The sequence below is a fragment of the Phaseolus vulgaris genome, chromosome 4 (genome assembly GCF_000499845.2).
Source record: "Phaseolus vulgaris cultivar G19833 chromosome 4, P. vulgaris v2.0, whole genome shotgun sequence".
Classification (NCBI taxonomy): Eukaryota; Viridiplantae; Streptophyta; class Magnoliopsida; order Fabales; family Fabaceae; genus Phaseolus; species Phaseolus vulgaris.
In genome coordinates, this window is record NC_023756.2 from 12,866,572 (window position 1) to 12,878,704 (window position 12,133).

General features: G+C 40.2%; 1 protein-coding gene across 1 annotated transcript; it reads left to right on the forward strand.

The window, feature by feature from the left end:
- Positions 1–9,781: 9,781 nt before the first annotated feature.
- LOC137838310 (uncharacterized) lies at positions 9,782–10,546 on the forward strand. Its single transcript, XM_068647559.1, has one exon. The coding sequence runs from the start codon at positions 9,782–9,784 to the stop codon at positions 10,544–10,546; it is 765 nt and encodes a 254-aa protein (XP_068503660.1).
- The last annotated feature ends 1,587 nt before the right edge of the window (positions 10,547–12,133 follow it).

Here is a 12,133-nt window from a genome sequence, read left to right on the forward strand (position 1 = left end):
CTCAAATGAATAGATTCTTTTTAACTGGTGCCTTGTTTTTTAAAAGTTTTTGATAACTTGTTTTTTGCACCAAGTAACTTGGCTCAGCCTTTTTATGCTATAAAAACGACTGAGTTGCAACAGTTTAAAATCTCTCTTTGCCCTTTTGAAAATAAATCTATTCATTATAATTTCAATCTATTCTTTTTATAACATCTTTTTAAACTGTTTTTTGAAAATCTGTTATAAATCATTTCCTATATAAAGAGAGTCATATCTCACTAAATCAAGTGTTGAGAAAACGAGTTTGCAACAGAGATTAAGAATTTTAGTGAATTGAAAAGAATTTGCATGTGTTCTTTGAAGAGTTTTTCAAAAGAAAAATGTGTTTGTTCTTGTTAGTCCTAAGTTTGGTAGGAGGTGTTGTCACTGGTTTTGCAATCTGTTCTACTGGTCTTTTCTGGATTCTACATTCTCCTTCCAGGTGTATTCAATTTCATCTTTCTATTATTTGTAATTGTGGTTGTAAGACACTTCTTGATAGTGTTTCTTGAAGTGTTGGGTGTGCTGAAATAGTGTTTTTCAGCTAGGTATGTCATGTTCTTGTAGGTTTCAAGAAAATTAGGTTGTATAATTGTTTTATATTATATTTTTAGTGGATTTCACCTTGGGAAAGGGTGAGACTGGATGTAGCTCATTTGAGTGAACCAGTATAATCTTGTGGTGTTCAATCTCCCTTAATGTCTTCACTCATTTACTGTTTCGTGTGTTGATCTGACAGAAAATAAACTTGTTCAATTAAAATTGAATCTGTTCTTTTTGGGTCAATTCTTACTGTTCTTGATTTCTGGAAAACCAATCTAAATATCTTGTTGAAATCTGAGTGACTAATTTGGAGATAATTGAAGTACATTATTTTGTAAAAATTAAGTCTATCAATTGACACGATTCATTCAAGTGTGTGATTTGATATTCGAAAAACGTCTCTTGATTCAACAATCTGTTTTTCATCTGTGCATATTAATGTGATACATTGCCTGCTGTTAAATACTCTAAATATCTGAAAATCATATAACTGAGATGTTGTCTTGATGAAGTAAGCAGAAAAATAAATCTCTTTTTTCCAAAATAAATCGATTATTTTACTCTATTTTGTGAAAAACTTGAATTTGTTTGAAATTTTAAAAGCTCAATTCACCCCGTCCCCCCCCCCCCCCCCCCCCCCCCCTCTTGAACTTTGACACTAATAAACCCAACACTAAAGTCTTTCACAAACCTCCTATAAAAACTAGCAAGGCCATGAAAGCTCGTACCTCACTAACATTGGTGGGTGTTGGCCAATGTCTAATTGTTGCAACCTTTTCTTCATCCACATGCACCCCTTTTGAACTCACAACAAACCCTAGGAAGTCTATGTGATGTATTGCAAACACACATTTTTCCGGATTAGCATACAATTTTTCCTTCCTAAGGGTTTCTAAGACTTGTCTAACATGCTTCTTATGGTCCTCTAGATAACATCTCCCGGTTTAATCCAGATTTGATTATAACTACTCTTAAGATCAATTTTGGGGAAGATTTGGGACCCATGTAACTCATCCAACAAGTCATCTAACCTAGGGATGGGATACCTATAGTTAATGGTGATATTGTTATGACACGGCAATCCGTACACATCCTCCAACTCCCATCCTTTTTAGGGACAAGAATCACAGGCATAGCACAAGGACTCATGCTATATTGGACCCAACCCTTAGCTATTAATCCCTTCACTTGGTGTTGAATTTCCTAGGTCTTGGTTGGATTAGTCCTATATGTTGGTCTATTTGGTAAAGAAGCCCCGGGTATGAAGTCAATTTGGTGCTCAATTCCCCTTAGAGGAGGTAATCCTTTAGGGGGATCTTGGAACACATCTTCAAACTCTTTTACCAAAGGGTCCAAGCACATAGGACTATCTATCGTCGACTCACTCTTAAGGATTTTCTTTGGATAAGCTATGAAGATATCTTTTTGAGAAAGCATTACCTTTTTAACCTCTTTTGAAGAAATGAGAAGGCTTCTCTTAGAACTCTTTTTTTCTTTTTCATTTTCTCTCTTTTCTTTCATTTTGACTTGGTCCTCATGGACCTATTTTGGTGAGAGAGATTTTAGTGTGACCTTATGCCCATGGAAGGTAAAAGAGATTTTGTTGGTAAGGTCATCACATAAATTTTTCCTATCAAATTGCCATGGCCTACCTAAAAGAATGTGTGTGGCTTCCATAGGTACAACATCACACAAGACTTCATCCTTGTATTTACCAATTGAGAAGGCTATGAGGACTTATTTATTTACTATTATTTCCCCCTCTTCACTAAGCCATTGGAGCTTGTAGGGATTTGCATGAGAGATGGTGGGTAACCCAAGCTTGTCCACCACTCTTGTGCTTGCCACATTTGTACAACTACCCCCATCTACAATTAAGGAACACAATTTGTCATTAATGAGGCACCTTGTATGAAAAAAAAAATTCTCTTTGACTTTCATCAAAAGGCCTTTGAACTTGGCTAAGCATCGGCCTCACTACTAACAAATCTCCCTTACATGGAAACTCATCTTCTTCCTCACTTTGGCTTCTTGAAGAGGTAGGGGACTTAGACCTTTGAGTGTTATGATCACTCATGACAACCCTCCCCCCACCCTTAACCATCATGTTTCTTTTAGAATGACAATTGGCTACAATATGCCCAAAACCTAGATATTTAAAACATTTTTTACTAGAGGTTTTGGTGGGTGACTTAGGTGTAGAAGTTGAGGATTTAGAAACTCTAGGTTTGTAAGTGGAATCTTTTACAAAATTGGAAGGAAACGTTTTTGAAGAAGTTTGATTTTTATCCTTCCATGATGATGTGTACAAGTCATCATTGTGAGTAGTTTTGAAATGTGTTTTCTTTAAAAATTGTGATTCAACCTTGATGGCTAGGTGAACCAACTTTTCCAAAGAGGAATACTTATATAATTCTACCACATCTTGTATTTCTCTTCTTAAACCATTGACAAATCTAATTGTCTTTGACTCCTTATTTTCATGCATATCTATCTTAGTCAAAGTAGTTTCTAGATCTTTATAGTACTCATCTACAGTCTTAGGTCCTTGTTGAAGTCGTTGGAGATTCAACAAGAGTTCTTTCCTATAATGAGGAGGAACAAACCACAGCTGGCCTCTTGTTTACCTTTTGGTCCTCTTGGACCTCATACACATTGAAAATTTGATCAACCTTAGCCTCCCATCCTAAGTAAATATTGGGTCACTTTCCCCACTAAAGTTAGGAAATTTTACATAGGGAAAAGAAATTTTAGAAGGATGGTGTTGGTGGCGCCTTTCATCACATTGGTGAATTCTCCAATCTTCATCTTCCTCTTGGCTGCCAAAATGGTTGTAGCTCCTTGAAGCTCTCATTTGCTCCCACCTCCTTCCTCTTGGTGGCCTTTCTTGTGTCATTTCAAGTCTTTGAAGTCTCTCCTCCAATTGCCGCATTTCTTCCTCTTTTTGGGCTAAAGATCTTTTGGTTGCCGCAAGCTCACCTATAAGAAAAAGCCTTTTGGGGAGATTGAGGTTTGGATGATTCCCCTGAAGAAAGAAAAGTCATAAAAATTGCACAAAGAGAATAAAAAATTAGTGAAAGAAAAGTTAATAACCATTTCCTGCCTTGTGTCACTTGGTTGTGTAGCAAAGAGGAGAAAATAATAAAGCACTCAAAAAGAAATTTTCTCTCAACAAAGGTCTATCTCGGGTTGCAAGCTCTCAAATGACAAAGGACAAAGCCCTTAGCACTTGATCCCAAAAGAACCACAACAAAAACTAAAGAATTTTTAAATGACAAATAAGAAAAGCATAAAACAAGGAAGCTAAACCAAGTTGTAAAAAGAGATGATGACAAAACTTTTTAAAAGGAGACAAGCAACAAAAGCACAAAAGAAGACTCAAAGATACTTACTTAACCTTTAACAATGAAGTTTTAATCTTGCTAGAAATTGTAAAAGCAAAAGGATCAAATTTCACAATGTTGAAATCAATTTGCCAAATAAAATGAATCCACTTTTTAGAAATGTTGGTTTTGTCAAGAAAAAGGGAAATGATATTGCGCAACTTGCTCTTCTTCTTTTTTTATATCCTTGTTTATAGTTTATGGAATTAAGAAGTCCATATTCTTGTCATGCATATTTTTTTTTTCACTTCCAATTGTCACAAAAAGGTTTGGGATTCAAACTAAATGAACACTTGAAATCTATGTTTGGAACTAAATCTACTTTCACTTAAACAAATTTCTAGTTCCTTTTATACCTTCACAATTAAAAGCAAAATAAGTAGAAGCAAATAAGGACTCCTAGAAACACTAAGAACATATGAATCAAACAAAAGAGGTAAGAACAAAAATGGACACAAGATAACATTCAAAAGCGAATTGAAAGCTAATGAACAAAAAGAATGTCGAAATGTAAAAGGCAAGAAAGTAAAGGCTGAATTTAAAATTGCTTGAATGTAAAGGCAATAATTTAAAGGTGCAAGAAAGTAAAGTGCTGAAAATCAACTCAAAGCAAATAAGCATAAAATAACCTTGCTCTGAATACCACATGACGTGAGTTGATTTTAGATGGTTCCATTTGAAAGGTGACACTTTACTTATGATTGAGATTTTTAACAATTATATGATAAGACCTAGGGAAGATTCCCACTGGACATGAACTTAACCAAGTGGTTAAGTAAGTGTGAAGGTTCACTTCCAAAGGCAAAAGGAAAAACACATTATAAGGTGAGAATGAGGTATGGTGTGAAATGTAAAAGACACGAAAGGAAACATGATAACATGAAGGAAACCGAATGGAAAAGATGAAGCTAAACAAATATAGGAAGCATAAAAGATAAGTGGTGTATGGAAAAGGTATAAGAGATGAAGGAAGAATGCTTATGGTGAGGGAAGAGAGTTGGACATGCCACTTGGAGTGTGGTTTCTCAAGATGGGTGTAGAGGGCCGCCACTTGAGAGCTCTCAACTCACTTAAGATAAGACCTAATGCTTAGAGAAAACTAGCCTCACACAATTTGTGCAGAGTTTTCCTTCTTCTATATAATTCAACATGCAAATACAAGGAGTATGGCACCCTATTTATAGGCGATGGTGCCTTGAAAAACAATAAGCAAGGGTAGGATGGGAAAAGTTAAAAGAAAGGTGCGGCCTTAGCATTGACCAAGTCAATGTCGCACCATAAACCTAAACTTTTAGAAGTTAGGTCAAAATCCTACCCTAAAGGCTATGCTCAAGCTCAAGTGATAAGCACACCCCATATTATGCTAAAGGAAACTTATTCTACTGAAATTACAAATAAAGACATTAGTTGATGTTCTGCCCCCCAAGGCTTATGCTCTACTCCTCATGATCCTCTGGGGCAAGCTAGGCGTTGAAGCATTAGCTAGAGATTAATCCTAACCTAGCCTTGTGTCTTTAGTCATGCTCCTAGTCATCCTCCTGGAAGGCTGGGCTTTGTCAATGGCCGCACTCTCTTCTAGGTCCTCATCACCACCCTTCCGATAGATCCACCAGAGGACCTACTAGACTCAGGCATCTCTCATTGAGACGTGCTAGTGGTGACAAGACACCAATCACCATTGACGTTAGCACTGTGGTGGCTTCTTGTCCTAATGCTCATATGTTCAACAATTATCTTAAAGTCATTGCTCGTGAGAAGATCTCCATATTGATACCTACGTGGGATCATGTGCTTAAGTTTGGCTAGACCATGATCTGGGAGGATATCCTGGTAATGTATACATTATTATTGTTATCATATATTTTTTTAATATTAATTAATCAATTTTAAGGTTATGGTATTTTGTTGCAGACACATTTTGATATCCTTAATGTTGAGAGTCTAATATCAAAGGTTCTATCTTTGGTCACCATTAAATTTCGCTAGTTTAAGTCACAATAAACGTCGAAATCTGTTTTTGTACCTTTTAAAGGCCAAAATCCTTATTTAAGGTATTGCAATATTAATAAGAAGATGTGGCTTGTTTTCGTTAAAACTCATGAATCTGAGCAGGATGGTAAGTGAAATTAATTAATTATTTTATTTATTTGATCATAACACTAATATTTAATATTATTTGATTCATTTTTTTTATTCCATTTCTCACATGGTGTTGGGAAAAGAGCTCAAAACATAGCATCCAAGAATGTGACCTCGCACCTACTATCTTGTATGGTTTATCGTAAGCTTGAACAATCTTTGGTAAATGAGAAGAAGAAATCAAAATAGAAGACTACTTCTAAAAATGATACAAGGGCCAGTGAACCTCCATCTCTACCTACCCACCACCAAAAATGGAAGATGACCCGAATGAAAAAATCAAGTACATATAATTTTGAGAAATCACAGATGGTCTCAGAAAAAATTTAAGTTAGTTTCATATAGTTTTCCATCTATTTTAAAGTATTAATTATATGAAAAACATATATAATTTTGGACTCTTGCAGGATTTTGTGGTTGAGTAAAGAACCTAAGGTAATTTTGTACCTTATGGTTGTCAAGATATCCTACATGAAGTTATTGGATGACCTGAGCTCCCTGATTGTGTGGTTGCAGCTGGAGAAGGGGTTTCAATTGAAAATTCTTTGGAGTTGCACCACTGAATTCGTCCTCCACAGAGCCTAACAAAGAAATGGTGAATAAAGTACGACAACAAATAATGCAGGATTTAAGTCAAAAGATGTAATATAATTTTGACCATCAAAGTGAGCAAATGAGCATAGAATTTGAGGAGAAGAATCGGCTATTGCGGCAGGAGTTTCTATCACAGCAAGTTTCTACTCAGCCGTATATGGCTCCCATTCTCGGGAGCAGAAAGGGGAATTGTGCAACTCCTATAGCTTTAGGGGATGTCATTGGCCAGATAAGCCAATGTGAGTTACTTATAGACGACGACATTATTCCTCTGGTTGTAGCCATTGGAAAATTCTTTAAAGGATCCACTACCTTACATAACGTGCCACTCCCCCTGAGGTGGTGAAGGTGACGGTGGACAAAGTACGAGTTGTTAATGTTCGTGTTCCTCTACCTACATATGAGGTAACTATTGTGGTTGAGGCAGTTCAGACATTCATAGCCTGGCCCAGACACCTCGTTCAAGTTATTCTATAACCCCCAATAATAATTTAATTTGATTATATTAATTTATATTTATGTATTATATTTAATTTAATACAAATTTTCTTTATTTTGTAGCAACCTCGTCGGAAAGCAAGTTCACAAAATTAGCTTCTTGTTACCACTGACGATCCTATAGCCTCTTTATTATTGGTTGTTAAGGCTATAGGTACAAACCCAATGGAGGTTCTATGGGATGAAACTTTTTTTAGTAGAAGTATTGAGATCCCTCTATACATATACATGTCATATGTGTTAGAGTTCGTATCTCGAAACCAGGAGTTGAATATAACCATCATTCAATTTTTTATTACGTAAGTATCTTCCACCTATATTTCAATTTACTTTATTATATTAAATTATTGATTATGCTTTAACTATTTACTTGTAGGTATTTGTCTGGAGTTTCTATTAATGACGGGAATCAAGATGTCTATAGATTCTTGGATCTGTATTTCATTAATCCAATTGAAGCAAAGAAAGTTGAAACTCAGTCATATATCACCAACATTTTGATTGGAAAGGTAAAATAAATATATTTTTGCCCTTATATTAATGAATAATTTCAATTATTAGTATTTCATGTTTTAAATATTTACTAGCTATTTTCATGGATGATGTAGTGGTCACTAGCAGTTATTTGTGTTATCTATAAATGACAACATTGTTGTGTTGTTTTGTTCACTGCACAAAAAACCAACCACACATCTCAAGCAAATAGTTGAAGTGTAATTACATTATGAACTTACATGCGTATAATACTTAAATGTCTACTAATAAGGTTTTTTTCTATTAATCAGGGCATGGAATGGATATAGCATACTCAAAGATCGTCCCAGTGCAAATTATCAAAAGTGGACATGGTTGAACCTAAAGGTTTGTAATTTTTGTCTTCTCTCTTCATTATTTATCAAAATATCAATATTAAATTTTAATTTATATTGAATTGTAGTGTAATAAATAACCGGGAGGCTATGAGTGTGGCTACTACATTATGCACTGGATGGTTACAATTATAAGGGTAGGCAATCAAAAAGATTAGGAGCAAGTAATAATATTTAAATTATTCTTTATAATAAAAGTATATGTACCTGAACACTAATTTGAACTTATTTTGTAATGCAGTTTTTTATGGATGATCAACCTCTACCTTGGGAATTTATGTGAGAAATATTAGGGCCACATACTTTGTTAATTACTATAACTCTAGGATAGTTAATGAATAGTATATAGGTTCTAGTGTATAGGAATTAGATATATAGAAATATATACTAATGCTTGTGTACCGACCAGTCCTCGGGTGTCGTTGACCGCTAGTAATGAGGGGGGCACGTAAGCTGAGTCCCACGAGCGGCATGGGCCAATGTCTCGCAAGGCACGTGAGCCAAGGTGCCGAAGAGTGGGCAGGTGTCGATCACCAAGATGTGCTAATGTGTCCTCGGTAGTATAGTGAGGGCGATGAGAGATCGAACATCGGTGACTCAAACAGCAGAGCTGGGCCACGAGAGATGGGTCCCAGACCACACACCCGTTATCAGTTAGGGAGAAGCCTAGATCACGAGGGGTCCATGCGTGTGGTGTGCATGACGCGTTCAGGCGTAGCACAAGTAAAGAGCTGCTGGAAGAGATACGGTCCATGAGGGTCACGTTCTAGGGGTGAGTTGCATGCATGGCACGTGAACAGCTAGGGCACTCCCAGGACGGATGGCCCCAGAGATTAGGTGCACGAGTTGGTACCCAGGTGGTCATCCCGTCAGAGGTTGCACTCCAGTAAATGAACCTTACGCGTTAAATTGCCCTAAGAGTGGGTAATAGCGGCTCTAGGGCACACCCTCAGAAATCCTAATTTGGGTAGCGGAAACAGCGAAAATCCTAGACTATATAAAGGGTAGTAAAAACCTAACAAGGTATGTTATTCACTTGCGCAGCTTTACACACACAGTTTACACAGAGCTTTTACGCTTAACAGTTTTGGTGTTTCCTAGCCTTAAGATTGACTTGAGCATCGGAGTGCAAACGGCCTCTAGGGCGCCCCTTTGTCTTTGTGATTTCAGGTGTTAGATCGAGAGAAAGGCACGAACGAAGGCACAGAGAATCGAAAGTGGGAGTATTGTGAGACGTACGAAGGCAATCGAGTCAATTGGCAGGAACATTTGGAGCCCACTGTGGGGCACAATTTAAAACACTGTCCCATTCGCAAGAACAAGAAAGATCAAGAAAAGATCAAGAAAGATGAGAAACACGAGGCAAGGATCCGTTGCACCGAATGGAGGCGAAAGCCTCACCCTACAACAGATCATGGAAACGATGCAGGCGCTCCAAGAAACGGTGGTTGCATCAAGAGCAGATCAAGAACGCATCCAGATAGATCTGGCTGCGTCGCTGGCAAGGAATGAAAAGTTGTAGAGAGCCAACAAGGAATTGTGCAGGGACTTGCGCGATCGGACAGGGGAACGTGAGGTGGAAGATCAGGAACTTGCGACACCACCCAGAGAATTCCCAATGTTATTCTCGCAAGCATCGTGGACGTCGTGATATCAGCCACGTTTGTGGGGCCCAAAAATACCTTCACAGGGGTGGAGGACCTAAAGGCTCATCTCACGGCCTTCCATACGCAGATGATGCTGGTGGGGGGCTCTGACGCGGTGCGATGCAAGTTGTTCATGAGCACACTGGTGGGAACGGCGATGGATTGGTTTATCAGCCTCCTTGATGGTCATGTTACGTCGTTCGTGCAACTTTCAAAGTTGTTCAGAGAGCAGTATATCGCGAATCGGGCTCCCCCACCCATTTCTTACGATCTCTTTGACGTAAGACAGTACCAGGGAGAGTCCATGGAGAAGTTCCTCAATCGTTTTGGGGTGCATGTGGTGAGACTGAACCTCAAGGACGAGACCATGATGGTGCACGCGTTCAGGAAGGGCATTGTGTCGGGGCCTTTCAGCGAATCACTCATCAGAAACTGCCCCAGAACCTTCGGAGAGATAAGGCGTCAGGCGGTGGCGCACATTGTCGCAGAAGGACAGGTCAACGAAAAGCGCACGTGTGTTGTTCCCACGCGCCCACGAGCACCAGGTCGACCTCAACCCCTGAGGGTACACAAGGCAACGACAAAGAAGAAAACCCCAGCGCAGCAGCAGCCCTACCAACCTAGGAAGCCCCAAACCAGGGGGCGTGCAAGGGAAAATGTGCCACCAAGGCACGACTTCATGGTAGAATTAAAGGACCTCCTCGCTATCCCCAACATAGCAGAGAGACTGAATATACCCGCAAAGACCGACAAGAAGTTGGGGCCCAACAAGAACGCTTGGTGTGAATTCCACCAAGCGTTTGGCCATCCCATACGCAATTGTTTGGTGTTGGGACACCAACTGGACGAGTAGGTGAAGAACGGCTTCCTGAGGGATTACTTGCAGGAAACATAGGGTACCAAGGACGTGGCGGTAACAGGGGGTGACCAAGGGCACGAGATCCCCATGCATGGTGAAATCCACACCATTTCGGGAGGTTTTTCAGGAGTAGGGTGCACCGCTTCTCAGCGGAAGAAGTATGCACGAGCAGTGATGTCGGTAGAAGTGTAAGAGGCAGATGACGCCCTTGACGTCGACCTTGTCTTCACTAAGGCCGACCTCTGGGATGTCGTCCCACACGACAACGACCCGGTGGTGATCTCAGTAGTAACCGCTGGGAGGAAGGTACACCATGTACTGGTGGATCAAGGAAGCTCGGCAGACGTGATGTTCTGGACGACTTTCAACAAGCTGTAGTTGTCCCCTGACCTGCTAAAGCCTTATACTGGTTGCCTGCACGATTTCGCGAGAGACCAGGTGGAGGTGCGTGGACACTTGTAGCTGAGGACCACCTTCACAGATGGTACCGCGTCCCGTACGGAGAACAACAGGTACCTTGTCGTCAACGCCCCCTCCGCTTATAACATATTGTTGGGTAGTCCTACGTTGAACAGGTTGAGGGCGGTATCGTCAACAAGGCACATGAAGATGAAGCTGCCTGACTTGGGAGGAAAGGTGATTACCATCAAGTCAGATCAGAAAGAGGCTAAGAGATGTTATGAGAACAGCCTCAAGACGAAGAGAGGAGTGTTCATGGTTACCACCAGAGCACCAAGTGAAGCAGAGATCGCCCCAGCAGAGATCACCCGGGAGAGGCGACCCAAACCAGCAGAAGAGGTCCTGAAGAGGGAGATTGGGGGTAGAACGTTCAAGCTTGGCAAGTCACCGAGGTCATAGCACGGCATCTGGATGCCTTCGCATGGTCTGCCTCAGACATGCCAGGCATAGACCCAGACTTCCTGTGCCACCGCCTCACCATGGACCCCAAGGTCAGGTCTTTCCGCCAGAGAAGAAGGAAGTTCAATGAAGAGAGGCGGCAAGTCATTAAAGAAGAGACGAAAAAGTTGTTGAGCGTCGGCCACATAAGGGAGATCCAGTACCCTGAGTGGTTGGCCAACGTGGTCTTGGTGAAGAAGGCCAACGGGAAGTGGAGGATGTGCGTTGACTTCATCGACCTCAACAAAGCATGCCCAAAGGACTCCTATCCTCTACCAAGCATCGACGCCTTGGTAGACAGTGCCTCGGGCTGCAAGATGCTCAGTTTTCTGAATGGCTTTTCTGGGTACAACCAGATCAAGATGCACCCTAAGGACAAGAGCAAGACAGCGTTCATGACAGAGCTGTCTTGCTACTGTTATACAGTGATGTCCTTCGGGCTAAAGAACACAGGTGCCACCTACGAGAGGCTGATGGGCAGAGTGCTCGCGGCCATCATAGGGCGAAATGTGCAAGCCTATGTGGACGACATGGTGATGACCTCGCAGGTGAAAGATCAGCATGTGATTGATCTAGAAGAGTTATTTACGACAATAACTAAGTACAAGTTGAAGCTGAACCCCGAGAAGTGCGTATTCAGGGTGGAAGCAAGTAAATTCTTGGGTTTCCTACTCATGGAGCGTG